General features: G+C 34.2%; 1 protein-coding gene across 2 annotated transcripts in view; it reads right to left on the reverse strand.

Annotated features, from left to right (window-relative positions):
- Positions 1-19,789, reverse strand: part of LOC149263140 (MADS-box protein AGL24-like) — a 293,922-nt gene that overhangs the window by 243,797 nt on the left and 30,336 nt on the right. The window contains exon 1 of one of the 2 annotated variants that reach the window (XM_089387216.1): positions 5,477-5,760. The exons of the other annotated variant lie outside the window; for it this stretch is intronic. Coding sequence (XP_089243342.1) covers positions 5,477-5,730 — 254 coding nt within the window. The 5' untranslated portion in view covers positions 5,731-5,760. Of the gene's footprint in view, positions 1-5,476; positions 5,761-19,789 lie in introns of those variants that run through there. 2 annotated transcript variants of the gene reach the window in all.

Here is a 19,789-nt window from a genome sequence, read left to right on the forward strand (position 1 = left end):
TCTACAACTAAGTGATTTAACATATTTTCTCTCCTGTCATACTAAATCTTATGAATCAACCCCTAGGGATTTTTAGGAGTTATTTAAGGGAAGACTGTCTTGATCATATCCACCAATACTAGTTTTCGGATCTTCGAAAAAATCTCTTAGCTCAAGTGTTTATTTCCCAAGTAATTTCCAAATTTCCTTTTCATTAATAAAATTAACTTATTACATCACCATACTTTATTTTTTAATCAAATCAAAACCATCATGGCTTCCTAGCCATCACATCTAAAAATAGTTCATTCTAAGACAGAAATATTACATAGAAACAAAGGGGTATTACACTTTCCTACAACATTGTAGACCTAATTACACCTTTGATATGGTGGTAGGGATGACTTACAACAAATAGGTTGGGCTTTAGACAAAATGAAGTGGATTTATGGAATGGTTGTTTATCATGTTTAGATAGGAGTCATGTTTGAATTCTAAAACATCAAGACAAACTAACCTGGCCTTTTTCACCTTAGATGGTTTACACATCTAGGCTTGGATATATGTTTTTAAGTACAGATGAAGGGAGAAAAGAATTTCAATGATGGTGTCAGTATCTTTAGATGATGAAATGTCCTTCTAGAGCAAATTTATTTATATGGTGTTTATTGATGAACAAAGTATTCGCCAGGAACAAATTATAGAAGAGCAATTGGGAGGCACTTGGTAGATGTACTCTTTGCAAACTTAATGTGAAGAAAAACGGTCATTTGATGATGAATTATGATAATTAAAAACAAGTGTGGCTAGAAAATGTATGGAAAATAAACTCCCTTAGAGTAGGTTTGAGGAATTGTGTAGGGAATCCACACAAAAGGCTTTTGAGGCTCTTCCATTATTAGTGGCCTCAAATACAATTGACTAGGAATCTTTCAATTTTTGAAAAAAACAACATTCCTACAATAATGTGTGCAACTAATGGGCTTAGCAAATCGAGGCATTTCCCATAGGGTAAAGAAGAAAACTTAGCAGGAGTAGTGGTTAAAGAACAAATTAATAAGAGATTTCCCTGTGTTTTTTATAATGGGTCATCATAAGGGGATCATGTTGTATGTGAAGGAAGCAAAATTCTATTCTTTGCAAATAATCATTTGAATACATTTAGGATAGGATTGGGCAGGCATGAACTAATTATGAAAAATTGATTACACTAAAACTAGTATTGTTGCTCGCGAATGAAAATGGAATTGATATATTACACTTGTTTGGGGATTTTCAAGTTGTCATCAAATGGGTAAAAGATGAACAAAGATGTCATAATGTATTTATGAATTATTTCTTAAAAGAGGCAAAATGTTTTAGTGTTTTTTTCAACCATCTTACTTTTCAACATGTCTAGATAGGAATATGGAATCTTATGGTTTACCCAAAATTAGAATATTATTTAACATGTTATAAAAGACAAGAAAAAATAAGATTGAGCTCCTTTTATAATATTATCACCCTCCTGTTCATGAACTAGATAATAACAAAAATAGGAATGAACACCCTTTTTGTATCTAGAGGAATTAGCAATTGGGTTGGTCTCATACTCATGTGACATGGAGTCGATTCCAACCACTACCACTATAACCTCTAGTTGCCTACATATGTTTGCAAGCACATGGGAATTGGGGGGATTTGAACCTCGAACTTCCTTGCACAAAAGACTTCATTTTCACTACCAATTGAGTTGCCCTTGGGACTAGAAAGCATTTCTAAATATTATCACACTCATTTTCATGAAATAATGGTGGAAGACATTTTTAAATATTATCACTCATTTTCATGAAATAATGTTGGGAACACAAAATACTCCTATTTAAATTTTTTCTCGGCCTCTCATCAAAATTTACTCTTTAATAATTTCAATCATACTATTTTTTAATATCTAAATATTGAAGTTATATCTACAATATATGAAAAATATAACCTTCTCTAAACTCATAAATGATAAAAGTTATAATATAATTCTATTTTCTAAGTTTTGAAATATATTAATAAAAATAATTAATAAAATTATTTTTAAAAAAACCTAAAAAATAATAATTTCTTGATTTAGGCTCTTGTGATCTATAATGAATTAAGAAAATTCTTTATGTAAAGATCATACAAGAAAATTTTGACAGATGGGTTCGAACCAACCTATGTGATTCATCATCAAAACTATATTTCTACGGAAATATTTTTCTAAAAACAATAATATTATAACTTTCTAACATTTTATTGGAAAAAATAAAAATTATTAACTAAAATGAAGAGATCAAAATTAACTTTCTTGTCCAATTAAAGCTCAATCCATATCTCAATTAAGTAGAGTCAAGATTCTTTCTAGTGAACGCCTTAACCAAAAATGTGTATTTAGTAAAGTTGAGAAATTCAAGATTCTTTCAAGTGAACGCCTTAACCAAAAATGTGTATTTAGTAAAGTTGAGAAAATTCTTACATACTATCAGTTTCAATATTTTAAAGGCTTAAATAGGTATTTTAGTGTTGGTATACTTAGTTTTATTATGATAAATTTTCATTTTAATTCAAAAATTTTATCATAATTTTTTAATATTTTAATATAAATAATATATAAAATAAAATATATTTTTATATTATTTAAGTATTAGATGAGTAATATATGTGCAAAAAAATTTATATTGAAAATTTTAATTAAAAATATATTTTTATTTTATAATGTATGATTAATGATTACGATATTTTTATAAATTTAATTCTAATAAATTATAAATATTAAATATTAAGAATAAATATCTGTGAATGTTTATAATTTGAATTATATTTAAAAAAAAAATGTTTATGATTATGTTAAAGAAAAATAGAAAAATGTTGTTATAATTTGTTACAAATATTTTTTTATTTTTTTTTATATTTCAAAAATAGATATTAGTTTTAAATTTTCTTTTAGTTAATTGTATTTATATTCTTATTAATTTTACTCATCAATAATTTAAAAATGTATCGTTGAATTGAAAACTAATTTACATAATGAATCACTTTCAAAGTAACTCAACATTGTATAAACTAAAAATAAGAATATGAGTATTTGGAATAAGTGTTGAAACATTTTTCACTACCCACCAAAGTCACATGTCTTTCAATGTTAGTGGCGGAATTTTTTTTAATAACTAAAGCGTTTGTAATATTTTTTAAGGAGAGGCTTGTTATTAAAAATATTTGAAATTTTATATATATATATATATATATATAATATAATATGATAAAGAGTAAGATTTCGTGTTAAATATCCTTGTATTTTTGTGGGCAATAATTTTGTGGGCAATAAAGACAATTATGTAAATTTTAATGTATTTCTATTAATTTTTTATTGTATTATAATTAAAATAGTTTTTTTTAATATCATTGGTGTATTTAAATAAGTTTATCATAAACTATAATATTATTTAACTTTATAATAATATTAGTTTATAACTAAAATGAAGTTACAAACAACTCAGGCTCAAAATATATGGAAAGAAAGGGCATATATCAATAGACCTAAAGAAAAACAATGACATATAATTCAAATTAATATAAATAAATTTAATAAAAAATCTATTTTTTATTAAAAGATAATAATTAAATTATTATCGACATATATATAAAGTAATCACTTCATTATAGTAAAATATAATGAATATTTATTTTCAAAATACTAATTTAATATATTTAAATTATCAAATAATAAACTGTTTCAAATGTGTAGTATTATTTTATACTATTTTTGTTTTTAATAAACTAATAAATTAACTTTATAATAAATAATTTGTAGTATTATTTTATACAATTCTTGTTTTTCATATGAGGAAGTTTTAATACTATCATATTATTAAAAATATATATACAAATTTAAGCTTAACTTATCGTAAGTTCTATAATATTTCAAAAATCTAATGAATATGAATATAAGGTTAGTCAAACAATTGATTTTGACTATATTCACCATATTTTCAATATTTTCAATTTTTTCAAAATCTACAATCAATATAAATAAACTATTAATTTAATCTTATCTTCCTTGGTTAATATCAACCTTCAACATCATTATTATTATTTTTCACTGGAATCTCCCAAATATTAAGCACAAACAAAAAACTTTATTATGATTCAAAACATATATATATATATATATATATATACAAATTACAAGTTATATATATACAAAATTATTAATTATATTTGTATTAAATTTAAAAATAAAAAATAAAAAATATATATATATATATATATATAATTTTACCCAAAAAATTATAATATTATAATTATTTATATATATATACAAAATTATTAATTATATTTTTATTAAATTTAAAAAATAAATAAATAAATATATATATATATATTTATATTTATATATATTTATTCGTATTAAACTTTAACAAAAAAATATTTAATATTTTATTTATATATATATATATATTAATATATATATATATATATATATATATATTAATTAATTACAACTATTGATTTTTATTGCACCAATATACACAAAATTATTAGTTTTGTTTGCATTAAACTAAAGAAACTAGTACACCTATTAATTTTTATTGCATCAAGGAAAATACTACATTCCTCGTCCATAAAATGCGGTGTTAATTTGGTATTAAGCCCAGGAAAAAAAACCATACTCATTCTTAAAAATGTACAGGTATTAATTTGGTATTAAACTAAGCAAAAATCTCTAGGGATGAACCTTACCATCCTTTGGTGGGCGAGCCCACCGCAACTAAATGTAATCAAAGATGAAAATCTGGACAAATTGTTTTCTCAACCATTCAGTACTTAATGTCATGCATAATGGCAATGACCTAGCTGTTTGGCTTCCACCGTGTTTATTTTGCACTCACCGATTATTCCAACACTTGTGGGGAATACTCAACATTTTCGCTCAAAGCATGGAAATCATCTAACCTCAAGGAATGAACGGCACGACACTGTTCATCCTTTCAGGAAGCCGCCTAGACCAGAAAGAAGAAGCGGAATCAATGTGTTTCTTATTTTACGTAGTTCATAGTTTTGAAGAGGTGTCTATGTTTGGTTTTTATTGTTACCCGGCTGGGTAATCAGCAATCTGTCTTTCAGTTAGAAGCCAGAATACATAGCCCCCAGAAAGCAATGGGTATGTTTTGACAAATAAGGCATTTTAACACCATAGACCACCAAAAGTTCTCAGAAATGAAATCTAAATGTATTATTCTTTTCTGTATGTTTGACACAGATGCGAATGGCTACGGAGTCTTATTTTGTTTGTACCTGACTAGTACCATGCACTACTTTTTAACTATAACGGGAAGAACCAGTGACACGCAATGCATTATTTTACTTTTCCCCTCTTTAAGATTAGTTCCTCTGGCTCATGCCCAGAGATGAGGAGCTTACTATTTTTAGAACACGATCACACAACATTAAAAAAATGAAAACTTCAGCTGCCAGTTGGAATTGTTACCTGAAAACGCTGTATGGCGAGTAGAATCTTATGGTGATAACGATGAGAGCGATATCGAGCGCTCCTGCGGCACCTCTGGAGAGAAAGAATGAACACTTCTGCTGCTCTCTTTCATAAATACTCCATTCAACAGAGGTGAGACCGGCTCCACTTTGCATTGGCAGGCAAATCCAGGCAGTCTGCAAGGACGTCTTAAAAGTGGTTTCCAATACTGGCCATAAAGTACGAGGCATCTTTCCAAAAGTTAACTTCATCTAACCTGTATTAATCTACCTGTCCTAGTTATTTGTGGTAATGCATAATTAATCCTTGTTGTCGAGGAAATGCATTAGTCATAGAAAAATAATTATGAGAATCTGGGAATGATAGGGTGAGTCCCCACTTCCAAATCAGCTTATCCTCTAACTCTGTCCCTAAAATAGTTGAGAGAGCATTTATGGGCAATACATCAATACTAATTTTTTAGTAAGATCCACACTAAGTTCGAGATACCCAATAAAGGGTATTCACGACCGCTTATTGTACTGCAGTCTTCTATAATTGGCAATCTTATGCATTAAATGAGATAGGTTGATCGAAATAGTAGGAATTTAGGGTTTTGAATCTATTCGAATGAGATTGAGGTTGTTGGTATGGACGAAACCTGTATATTCACGAAGATACTGACCCAAATTAAGCAGGAATTTTGTGTCAAAGAGTTCCGTTATATTATCGATTTATAATTTGGGGTTACCTAACAGATTTAAGCGATGCAATTCGTTTGAATACTCTTCAAATTCGATACATTTTTCTCGAGCGGTGCTGAGATTCACATCAACTGTACGTTGCCTGATGTATCCAGAAATGCCGAGTTGGCAAGATTACCTGCTGAAAACTACCTCAGCCAATCATTAAATGTAATTAAAATGCTGATAGATCTATAAAATGGTCAAAACCGTATGGTTTTTTCCAAATTCTAACCCTACCGTATTAGATGGATGTAGTCCGGGGAAATGATTTCGTCACGTGAAATTGGATTGTGTTCAGTGATTTTGTAAGTTTCGGTTCAATATCGGGATCGACAAGTGTATCAGCATTTATGGGTGGTCGATGAACATTGGTCTAGGGTTTTGGTATCCCAACATTACCCTTATACGATTCTCGGCATTTTATGTGTGTTCGATGGACATTGGTCTAGGGTTCTGGGCCCAACATTACCATTATACGATTCTCAGAGCCGTGTGTTCGATGGACATTGGTCTAGGGTTTGGGTATCCCAACATTACCCTTATACGATTCTCAGCATTTTATGTGTGCTCGATGGACATTGGTCTAGGGTTTTGGTATCCCAACATTACCATTATACGATTCTCAATGTTTTATGTGTGTTCGATGGACATTGGTCCAGGGTTTTGGTATCCCAACATTGCCCTTAATAAGATTCTCAGCGTTTTATGTGTGTTCGATGGACATTGGTGTAGGGTTTTGGTATCCCAACATTGCCCTTAATACGATTCTCAGCGTTTTATGTGTGTTCGATGGACATTGGTCTAGGGTTTTGGTAACATTAGGTTTAATACGATTCTCAGCGTTGGTTTATGTGTGTTCCATGGACATTGGTCTACGGTTTTGGTATCCCAACACTGGCCTAGATACGATTCTCAGCGTGTGCTGTATCCCGAAAAATCCAGAAAATGGGAACGCGTGTATGAGGAGGTATCTCTATCGGTAATTATGGCGCATTGGCATACGATGATGTTAATTGATAGGAGAAAACCCCATTTAGGATGAGTTTGGAAAAGCCAAAAATAGTCCGGTTATCATATCAGCTAGATGAAGTGGAAGTGAAAGTGAATTCACCCAGCACAGTGGCTTGGAAAAGCGTAATCTATGTACTATTTCTCGATCAGGGGGAGGACGGCACGGAGCACATGGTGTTGCTTTTTCAGAATCCACAAATGTCAATTTGCTCTGAAAAGTGATTACAATACAGGCTGTCTTGCGACATTCGTAGCATGTATGGAAGGAGGTCATACGTATCGTGTCTTCTCATCTGTAGCAGACAGTCACCCAACTTTCCTGTGAGCAAACACATAACGCCACAAGCGTTTTGTACAGGTAGCTCCTCCGTTTGGCGAAAACGAGAATCTTACCCTAAACGATCCATCTCTTTGGTGAGATCAGGTGCTTAGGTTTCGAAACAGACGTCGAAAAGGGTCAAGGATCCGTCTGTGTGTGGAAATGAATGGTTACATCTGAAAAATAAACAGTTCCCTTAAAATGAATGTCATGTCTGTTCCCTTAAAATGGATGTGTCATGTAGGATCAAAATAGACGTAGAAATCCTAATCTTGGGATGGTGGGTTATAATTAGTTTATACATATAAAATATGTCTGGGAAGATTTAATTGTGCCTTTACTGCTTGAGCTTAACTCCCGCTACCATATGTAAAATATGTTTCGGAAGATTTAATTGTGCCTTCACTGCTTGAGCTTAACTCCCGCTAACAGATTGTATTCTAACTATGAGAAATTTTGTATTTTTTTTGGTATTGAAGTTGGCCATGGAGGTTTTGGTTTGGTGGAGTATATTATTTTAATAATTTATATTTAAAAATGGTAAGGATTTAATGGAAGGGTAAGTTTGAGTTGCAAGTAAGGATTTGTTGGAATCTTGAGCTTGAGTTTGACTTGTTTTATTCGCATAATTTAAGTGTTTTAGGTTTTTGGTTTAAGAGCAATTTAAAAAAGGAAAAATATAATATCACCAACAATTTTATCACTATAAAATGTGTTATAATTAAACTACATAAATAAAAATATGGCATACATTTGCAAGTGACTATCAAATTAAATACAAAACTCCAAATATGTAGAAAGAGATAGCTATCATATTAAACAAATAAATTTTCAGAGAACAATAATTTATATATATTGAAAAAAATAATTAATAATAAATAATTTATATATATTAAAAAAATTAATAATTAATATTACAACCCAATTTAAAAATAACTATAATATCACCAAAAATTCTATTACAATAAAAAACCAATTTTAATATAGCTAACAATTTTATCAAAAAAAATGTGTTATAATTAAACTACACTAATAAAAATAATATCACCAACAATTTTATCACAAAAAATGTGTTATAATTAAACTACACTAATAAAATTATTACATATATTTACAACTAAACATCAAACTAAATACAAAATTCGAAATATGTAGAAAAAGATAGCTATCATTGTTAAAGAGATATATTTTCTGAAAACAATTGTTTATATATATTGGAAAATGATATTGAAGAAAAAAAAAAAACTTATTATTGGAAAAAAATTAGTAATATCAATAATATTGACTATTTTGGGAAAAAACAATAACAATAAATCAAATAGATATCTGCATATCGAAGCTTCATGCTGTTCTCCTACATTTTTCATGTAATGTTTTTGGCGAACGGGAAAGGCATAATTTAAGGGCTTTTCTTTAATCGAACTATTCATAAATTTGTACGTTTTGAACTTTGGTGAACGAGAAAGGCATAATTTGAGGATTAACGCTTTAGCATTTCTGGTTCAGCTTTTATTTAATTGAACTATTCATAAATTTTACTTTTTGAACTTATATGGTTCACATCGTTAAAATTATTTTGCACTCAACTTTCAAAATTGTAATTTTCCGTGTTTGGGCCGGTTCAAAAGATGTTAGTGTACTAGTTATTTTTTTAGTAAAAAGATCACGTATTTCTTTTATATATAATGTCTATGTAATGTCAGGGAGATCAATAAGATATATTGTATTGTGTTTAATGGATTTCTTTTTTTTCTCTCTATTTTCTAATATGGTATCAAAGTTAATCTGGCTTGATTCCTTCCCTCAGGGGAAAAGTCAAGAAGATGAGAGATCCTTGAATATTATTTTTGTGTGAATAAAATAGAATAAGAGATTGTGTTGTGTGAGTAAATTATATTATTTTTCATTTATATATCTGTTGATCGTATGTTTGAGCGAGATTGGTAGTGTGGTGATTGGATGGATCATGTGGGTGGTGGAGCCGGAACGCGGGAGAGTCTGCAGAGTTTTGCAGAGCCGGAACAGGATAACAGATCCCAATAGCCTGCGGCCACCTGCCATCCCCGGAGACAGACAGCGATCTTTCCTTCTTCGGTTTTATAGGTTGTCCAAGTTAGGAAGGTGGGGAATGTCTTTACCTGATTGGCTAACAGTTTTACTTGCCTGCTTATGATAGGGAAGATCTCGTTCTAGACAGGGACACTCGGTAAGGAATAGGAGGGCTTCTGCATGCACTTGCATGCTGCCACGGTGCACTCCCATGCAGGAAGACGTTTTTGGGAGCATAACTTTACCATCTGGGTTTAGGCTATATATTGCCCTCTGATAGTCAATCTGTGGTTTTCGCCTTCCATCTCAGGCCATTAAACGTAGGTTTCTTGCATGACAGGCCTTTGTCTGGTCTCTTCTTTCGAACAAAGGCTCACTGGGTCGCTTGCTTATCAGGCGATAAATGTGTTTTTGGTGTTAGCTTTTGTTTATCGAGGGTGATTCGGAAATTTTCTTTCTGTCGGTTTTCTGGGGGGGCTGATGTGAGATTCTCTTACCATCTCCGTGGTGGTTTAATCTGCTCAATTCCTGTTTCTGGGATCTGAAGGATGTCTGAATATCTCGTGGAAGCGGGTGGTCATGCAAACGACGCTCTCTCTCCTGCTCGTTCCGGTGAAGCACGTTTAAGGTCAGTTTTTTTTCTGTCATTCCTTATATGTTTTCTCTAGCTGTTAAGGTTTTATTGAAGGAGGTCGATTAATAGTTTCATCTTGTAATAGCATTCTGATTTTTGAGCTAACTGAGCTGAAAGGTCTGGTCCTCATAACATAATGCTGAAATCCTTCATTTCAAAGATTAAGAACTCTATTGTTTTCTATAGCCCGTGCACAGATTTTCGTATCAGAATAGGGAAGTGGTGGTGTGTCTTTCAGCTTGTATGCTGTTGTGTCGACTGTTCTCCAGCATAGGATTTCCTTTCTTCCTGTGAGCGGTTTTTCAGGGATGCCTGAAAACCAGAGAAATTCCGGGAAACACCTTATCTTTCTGGCTACCGGAAAATTTCAAATTCCTTAGGTCCTTACAAGCGTTAATTGTTTCTGTATCTACCCTTGTCTCTCCAAATCTCTCCAATAACCAGCAAAGTACATATGTAATTTGTCTCGGGGGCAGGGATTTAAGCTATATCATATTAGCTAGTTGTTTCTTCCATATCTCGTCGACCTCCGCCTCCCATTTCCATCTCTGGAGTCTTCTTTCGTACCAACCCCGCGTCCTCTCCCATCTAGGACCTTTAAATTCTCTCCTGTCTGACTCGACCTTTGTCAGAATCTGATCCTACGGTTCTGATCTCCCGGATTTTTCTAATAGCATTGACACACTCTGAGGCCTTACCTCATTTAGTGTCTGACATCAGATCAGTAATTTCCTTACGGCCTTCCCTCCAGCTCTTTTATATTTTGGGGATTTTCTGAGATACAGAGAGAATGTTCTAGGTTTGTCGTACAAATTGGTAGGATCCTGGCTTTAATATACGCCCTCTCTCATTAAAAGTAATGGACGACTCGGACTCCTCCGCCACGCGGGCGCTTGTACAAGCTGCCATGCAAGTAGAGGAGGAACGGAATAATCATTCGTCCTTATCCGGCTGGCAGGCCACGGTGGAGCACATGATTGTTAAGCCAACTCATAGAGGACCTCATAAACCAAAAGGAGACTCCCCTGTCAAGAACCTTTCTTCCTTCTTTAACAAGGCTAAAAACCCTGTCAAGACTGATCCTCCTCCGAAGGCCATATGTGTGGACGGTGTTACCCTCACAGAGAGAATTGATAGCCTGAAGAATTTGTCGCTGGTGGGGAAATGGAAATTTCCCGAGATGGATGATCAGGTTATGCGCAAATGGTTAACGGACAAATGGGCTCCCCTGATCGGCTATACCCCAATCATCTCCCGTATAATGAAGGAATGGTATTCCTTCCACTTTCTGAAAGTCTCTGATGTAGATATTATTCTAAAAAATCCTTGGGTATATGGAAGAAGTTTCTTAGCGCTCTCGCGCTGGTACATGGGTTTTGATCCATTAAAGAACACCCCTTCGAACTGCCCGATTCGGGTGAAGCTACCAAATTTGCCTTTGGAGTTATGGTCGGAAGAATCTCTTGCTAAGATAGGAAACTCGATAGGCAAATTCGTCTACGTCGATCCCTGGTGCAGGGGAGAGAAAGACAAAAGAATTGTTTGGGTCCTTATTGAAAAGCCATATAAAGGTGCTTATCCAGATCACTTAGAGATTATATGGGGCAACAGCAAAATTCAGCAAAGGTTGGACTTTTGGGGTATCCCATTTAGATGCTCCTTTTGTCATAAGACGGGCCATTTGATCAGGAATTGCAGCCTTCGATCCTCACGTAAGGTAAGGAAATCAACTATCAGGCGGGTAAGACGATATGAATCTGAGTCTTCCTAGGAAACGGACATCCCGGTCACTAGTAAGTAGACGCATACATCCTTACCGGTTCATGATTTTACTCAACCAATAGACCCATCTGCTCAGCTGGACCTTCATTGCTCCTACAGAGACTCTCAAACCGACTAGACTCATTTTCATCGCCTCCATTACATTCTTATATTCCTGAACCTCGGGTGACCCACCCGTGCCTCTCCCGCCTGATATGAACAAAAACGACTTTGTTGTCGGGTCCCTACCTATTCAGATTTCATCTTCTACTCCGTCTCCTGTCAATCTCTGTCATGCTGGTTCGAAGGGTAAAGAACCCATTTGGTCACAGGAAAAAGACCTGTGTCTTTCTCCTTCCTCGGGACACGCTCCCCTGAGTCTCTGGCAAATAATTTTGATAGTGATATTGATTGCCTCCTCAATCGAGCCTCATTGGAACTTGAACCGCTTACTATTCACAAACCGTCCAGCCCGTCCTTCCCTACCATCAGTCCTCAATCCGCAAAAAATATCACTGTTAGAAAGAAAACAAAGGGAGGCACTCGTCACTTCAGAGGGAGAACTGCTGCTACAGAGCATGATGTTAGGAATTTCTCTCTAGTGGAAGTCCTATTTGGATTCACCTAAGTTACGGCCCCTTAGAGCACGCGAGGCTGGCGAATCATCAAAATGACACTCCTTGTCTCGATGAACATCAGGGGTTTAGGCGCAGCCCCTAAATTTAATGCGCTCAAAGATGATTTCTATGCAGCCCATCCGAAGATCATATTCATTCAGGAGACCATGCATCCTAGCCTTGCATCCATAATATACTTTAGAAAAATGTTCCCTAAATGGCATATGGTGGCAACTGAAGCAACCGGTCAATCGGGTGGCCTTGTAGTTCTTTGGGATCCTACATGGATCATGGCAAAGGCATATAAATGCTGTGCTGGAATCTTAATTCATGCTTCAATCAGGGGACAATCTGAGCCCCTCAATCTGCTGAACATCTATGCTCCATATAAGAACAGGCTGCCCTTTTGGGAAAAGCTTTTTGAATCTCACATACTTGAGATAGAATCGCTGCTATTAGCTGGCGATTTTAACTTCATTCTAAATGTTGACGAGTGCTGGGGGAATCGCAAGAAATTTGATTATATCTTAGAAAGAATAAAGAAGGAACTTCTCAACAGGGATCTGACGGATGTTGCTCCAGAAAGATTAATGCCGACTTGGGATAACTGTCGGACCGGGCAAGCATATGTTGCTAAGAGAATTGACAGGGTTATTATTCATGCCAGCATCATTGGTATTCTGGGCATGCCTTCGTTATCAATTGGGAAAGAGCACACATCCGATCATAGGCCCATTTTTTTATCCTGGCAAGGGAATATTCACAGAGTTGGATACTCCTTTAAATTTAACAGAACTCTCTTGGAGGATCAATCCTATAATGTGCTCATATCAGAAAACTGGAAGCATTTACAGGAGTCTGAAATGGCTCCTTTTATGCCATTCCGTGAAAAGCTAAAAAGGCTGAGAGTGGTCTCCAAAGAATGGCAAAAAAACAAGAAGAAGCGGGATAATGAGGAACTGAATAACATCCGGAAGGAATTGGATTCCCTTTGGGAGTTACATGACCCTAATTCCCTTACTTTTGAAATGAAAAATACAATCAGAGAGTTGGAAAAAAGAAAAAACAAGATCCTCCTAAGAGAGGAGGAAACATGGCGCCTCAAGAGCAGAGCAATATGGATAAAAGCTGGAGACAGGAACTCAAAATTCTTCCACAAATTCGCGAGTGCAAGAAGGGAGAAAAATTCTATCTGGAGTATTAGAGATGAACAGGGGAACATTCTCCTAGCACAGGATCAGATTTCGTCAGAGGCAGTACGATATTTCCAAGCACAATACAGAAGGAGGGAGGTTGTTTTCCAGGATGCCCTTTGGGGTGTTGAGCATGTGCCTGAAATGTTCAACGAAGAGGCAAATGAAGATTTTTTTAAACCCATCTCTGAGGAAGAACTTCTTAAGGCCATGAAATCCTTCAAAAAGGATAAAAGCCCGGGGCCTGATGGCTGGCCAATAGAATTTTTTCTACATTTCTTCGACCTCTTTAAGAGGGATTTGCTGAGTATGGTAGATGCATCCCGCATGGCAGGAAACATTCATTCGGCCACTACCTCAACTTTCATTACGCTTATCCCAAAGAAGCGTAGAACTAAATCCTTTCAGGATTTTCAGCCAATCTCTTAATGTAACATCATGTTTAAAATCATATCAAAAATTGTTGCAGAGAGAATGAAGCCCTTTCTGAATGCCTTTATCACCAGAGACCAGCATGCTTTTTTAAAGGACAGATTCATCCTGGATGCGGTCGCCATGACACAAGAAAGCCTTTTCAAAATGATATCAAAGAATATGGAGGCGGCAATCCTTAATATAGACTTACAGAAAGCTTATGATTGTGTTGACTGGGGTTTTCTGAGAATTATGCTGGCAAAGATTGGACTTAAGGCACAAGGTGTCAATTGGGTCATGTCTTGTGTGGAGAATGTAAAATATTCGGTAATTGTGAATGGAATTCCCTCGGTCTTTTTTCAGGCTAAGCGGGGCCTTCGGCAAGGATGTCCCCTTTCCCCTCTGCTCTTCATTCTGGTGATGAACACTCTTAGTCTTCAGATCAACAAAGTTGTTGCGGACAAAAGATGTCTTCTGGTCAAGATCTGTAAGAACATTTCCATCTCACATAATCTTTTTGTTGATGATGTCCTTATATTTGCAATGCTCTGCCGGGCCTCCTGGGCTTGCATAAATGACATTCTCACTAGATTCCAGAAGGCTACGGACCTATTTGTAAATAAGGAAAAATCCTTCTTGTATCACAACGATGTCGGGCTGGATATCGTTCAGTGGATCTCAGACCTGATGGGTATATCAACACTCTCATTACATCAGGGTTTTAAATACCTGGGTTTCTCTTTAAAGGCAAAAGGATATTCTACTAGGGACTGGAAATGGTTGCTGGAAAGGTTCTACAAGAAGATTGCACTATGGGAATATAAATTCCTCTCACTTGCGGGCAGGCTCACACTAGCACAATCTGTCCTCTGTCAACTTCCAGTCTATTGGGCTCATATTTTCTACCTTCCTAGCAAAATCATCAAGCAGATGAACAGGTTGATTGCAAATTTTCTGTGGGGAGGAAAAGCATATCAATGTAAATTTCATCTTGTAAAGATGGCATCCATTTCTGTTCCAAAACGTATGGGTGGATGGGGCCTCATACACCTCCGTTCTTTTGGTAACGCTCTTCTCTGCAAGTCTCTGTACAGAGGAATTTTTGGGAACGGTCCGTGGAGTAGTCTTGTAAAGATCAAATATCTGAGGGATAAGCCTGTTGAATACTGGTACAGGAAACGGATCCTTGGTACTAAACACGGCTCCATGATCTAGAACAGCCTGCGGAAAATCCATCCTTTCTTCCTTGGGAATTTCTACTGGACTTTATATTCAGGATCACATATTTTTATTGCATTTGATCGTATCTTCTCTGGGCGGGGGTTCACATTTCCTCCTTCACTGCTATCTGATTTTCATAGATTGGGGATCTTTACATGGGATAAATTAATCAAAGAGTGGTCCGATGCTTCTCCGATTTGGAAGGACGGGGAGGAGCTTCATCTGCCTCGTCAGTCGACTCTTCTATGGGTATGAGAAAAAAGCGAGTCTTGACGGTTTGGCAATCACCCGCTCGTGCACAAGGGATAATCTCATATGGTCAATTCATAAACCTGTGTGCGTCAAGAACATATACACGGAAATGATCTATGTTGCTGCCGGAATCCCTTCTCTTTTTCCTCTCTGCTTTTGGAAAGCGCAATGTCTGATGAAGATGATTACCTTCTCATGGTTGCTTTTCCGGAACAAAAATCTTTCATGGGAGAATCTGCAGAGGAAAAATTGGCAGGGGCCAAGTCGATGCTCCATGTGTCGAAATGCTTTGGAAACAAATATGCACATGTTCTTTCAATGCCCGACTTCCCTCACAATCTGGTATGAATTATCAACATATTTTGTTTTTCCTCTCATCTCTTTTTCTTCTGTACAGGAAGGCTTTCTCTGGTGGAGCAGACAATCCCTCTCTTGGAGATCGCTGTTCATTATCACTTGCTGGCACCTGTGGAATTGGCGGAATGCGCATATCTTCCAAGATTCTAAGGAGCCTCTCCAGGCTATTCTACAGCGTATTCTGGCTTGCCATGACTCCTACCGTTAACATCTTCTGCTAAAATATGTGATCCCATTAGTTTTGCTGTGGGTGGTGAACCTGAAGTGGTTTTGTCTTCGGAGTGTCTTCGGAGGTCACTCTTTCATCTGTTTCTGTTTCCTTTTCACAACGCAGGATGTAGCAATCGTTTTTTCCCTTTTGTTTTTGGATGGGATCACCTTTTCGAACAGCCACTGTCTCTGTTATTTGTCACTGTTCCTTCATATGTGTCTTCTTTTATCAAGGTTCTTTTGTAAATGTTGATAGGTATTATCTGCTATCATGGTTTAGTCCTGCATCATTATATAGAGGCCTGGGCATCTATGACAATCAGTCTCTTCTGAATATGTATATTTTGACCTTTATATCCACTTAATATAAAGCCATGATGTTTTTTTTCTCTGAAAAAAAAAAGAGATTGGTAGTGTGGTAGTGCTGGGTTTTATAGCTCTGTATGTTGGATTCTTATTGAAATATGGAGCTGATCCATTGTAAGTTTTCAAAAAAAAATATTCTTAAAGGGATTTGTTGTTGTGTTGCTTCTACTGCAATGTGATTGAGTTTGCAACAAATGGGTGGCTCTGCTCATTCGATGCCAAACTGTGATCTCAGGTTAGATGTGCGAAATGCTGAAGATGAGACTTGACAGCATAACATTGATTCATGTGGAACCCAAATTTGTGATGGAACTATGGGCAAGTGCGCTGATAATGGTGAAGTTGAGGGTTCATGATGAATTCCGCTCACAAATTCTTCAACATGTAAATGTGGACAGCTGTGATAGCAAATATTGAAATCGTTCTTCAATGAGGAGTGAATGACACGTGGAGAAGATCTGGCTTATCAATAATGGACAATTCATTTAGATGGAGGTGGGGTACCAATAATGGATAATTCATTTTTTTATGGTAAATTTTTGTGATGAAAAAGTTTTTATGGTGGGTGAAATAAAGTTGTGATGATTAGTTGGTATGTATTAAACAAAAAAATGTTGGTAAAAATCAAATGATGCAAAACTACAAAGAACATGTAGGAGCATTAGTCACAGGTAGTTATTAATAAGGTCAAGCTGGTGTGACCCGTCATAGGTTATTTTATAAGGTCAAGATGTAGAATTGTCAGGTGAAGACATTCTGTATGGAGAATACTATCCTGTATAACTAAGAAGGCTTAACTAATGAAGGCTGGGGAGGGCCGTGGATTCACAGATGGTGGCAGTTCCATAGGATGGTTCAGTATGGACACTGACCCATTGCGCTCCCAGAGGTTGAGAAGCGTCAATTCTGCAAAACTCATCAACCATGGTTAGATACATTTTAACTGGAGGTCAAGTGACAGCTCGAAGATGTGGTGGTGAAAGAGCGGTGTTTGCAAGATTCTAGAGTGGATGTGGGTGTTGATGATGACCATATCAAACAAATTTGAAAAAGATTTATTTATTGTTATAATATGGGTTTTTTATATTTTCTACATGTAAGCATTAAGGGAGGGTGTTGGAAGTAATGCTTCCATGACTTCCAAGTTGTCCTGAGTTGTATTGTGTGAGTTCCTAGGTTAATAGGTGTACTAACTATTTTTAGTAATCTAGATCCACCATTCTCGGATCTAGAAAGATCATGTATTCCTATATATGTAATGTCTGTGAGATCAATAAGACATATTGTGTTTGGTGTTGTGTTTAATGGATCTCTTTGCTTTCTCTCTATTTCTAATAGCTAAAGCTGCATTTATGATTTACAGAGATTGTAAACTTAGTTTTGATTAAAGTATCATTTTAAATTCCGAGGAAAGCGGTAAACTAATAATTACACCAAAAAAATTGAAAAAATGGGAAGTCAACTTTTTTTTAGTTATAGCTTAATCTATATTGAAGAGAAAAAATATTAGAAACTTTTTGATAATAGAAATTTGGTTAAAAGATTCATTTTTTAATGTGATTTTAGGGAAAAAATATTATTATTGGTTAAAGGATTTTCCAAATTTTGTGGGCAAATTTTGATTTGTGTTTTTTAAATTGGTTTTTTTTATTTTACATATGGATTCATCACTATAAAAAAAAAAAATAGGGCACTTCCATTATGAAGAGTTCACCTGTCAAACTTGTGATTTCAATGAATCTTTGCCAGATTCTAAGCAAATTAGATTTGAAAATAAACCATAAAATTTTTCAAAAAGTTGCATTTAAAAACTACTCTGAAATTATTAAAATGAATGTTTTATATATAAATATATTATAGTTTTATAATAAAATATGTAATGATTTTTTAGAAGTAACAAGAAATAAATTTTAAGTAATAATAGGGAATAAATAGTAAGTAGTGATAGGAAATGAATGATAATATTTTGTACACCATGAATGTAGTGTTAAGGGTTTCCAACTCTTAAAATTAGAAAGCCATTAATGATATATGATTTTGTTATACATATTCACTAATATTTAAGTATTAGAATTGGTGAAATACAAATTGTGTGATTTTTAGAACTTGATAATGATTTATGATAATGATTGAAAAATACATTGAACATACTTTCAACCGTTTTGCTAAAAGAACTTTCACCCTAAAATTTTTAGGAAATGAGTTTTTTTTTTTTTTTTTTTCATTGGCTTCATATTTATTTTATTCTATAGTTTTACTTCATTTCATAAATTTATTTAGAATGTCAATTTTTTAAAACAACTTTTATCTATTTTAATTAGTTTTTAACAACTTCATTTAAATCTATATTCTAATATTCTTAGATATCATTTCAAGCAAGACTATATAATATATGATTCATTAAAAAATAATAATAATGTGTATTTTACAAAAAAAATTCAAATTTCTTTATAAAAATAATGTGTAGTTTATGTATTAGATGTTTTTGTATATTATACAACTCAAACTCAATGTTTTAAGAAATCTATACATATTTCTATTAAATTTAACTAAAAACTATTAAAAATGCAAAATCATCAAAATATAAAATACATTTGTTTTTATTGTGAAATTTAATTCCTTAAATATAAAAAGACTTTTATATGCAATTTGAACTTACATCATAAAAAAATTTACAACTAAGTTATATAAACTTTGGCACTATATTAAAAAAAAAATTTAAAATTGTATTAAATTTCTTAGTTTATTTTTTCTTAAGAAAAACTCAATCATATTTAAATGAAGAAAGTAATTTTGTATATACACGTTCAACATGTATTCCATAAAAATTAGTGGGGACTAAAAACCAATCCTCCAAAGTGTGAAACATATAATTACATCCCCATATTAGGAAAACATAACAGATTTTGTCCATATGAGCATATACAAAACATACATGAAAAAAGTGATATCACCACATTATCATAAATATATACAACAAATCAAAATATTGTGGATCAATGTCATCTTTGATCCAAAGAGAATGAGAAGTTATACCATATGTAGAAAAAAACAACACAAGAACAAACTGTAAAAAAATCTTGAATCAAAATTGGCTTCCTCATGAATCATAAACTGGTTCTCGAACAACAATGACTCTTCTATTTTTCATTTCATTTTCCTGTTCCACTATGGTCCAAAA

Source organism: Pinus tabuliformis, chromosome 6 (genome assembly GCF_031772625.1).
Source record: "Pinus tabuliformis cultivar Carrire ecotype Pingquan chromosome 6, CPIR1, whole genome shotgun sequence".
NCBI lineage: Eukaryota > Viridiplantae > Streptophyta > Pinopsida > Pinales > Pinaceae > Pinus > Pinus tabuliformis.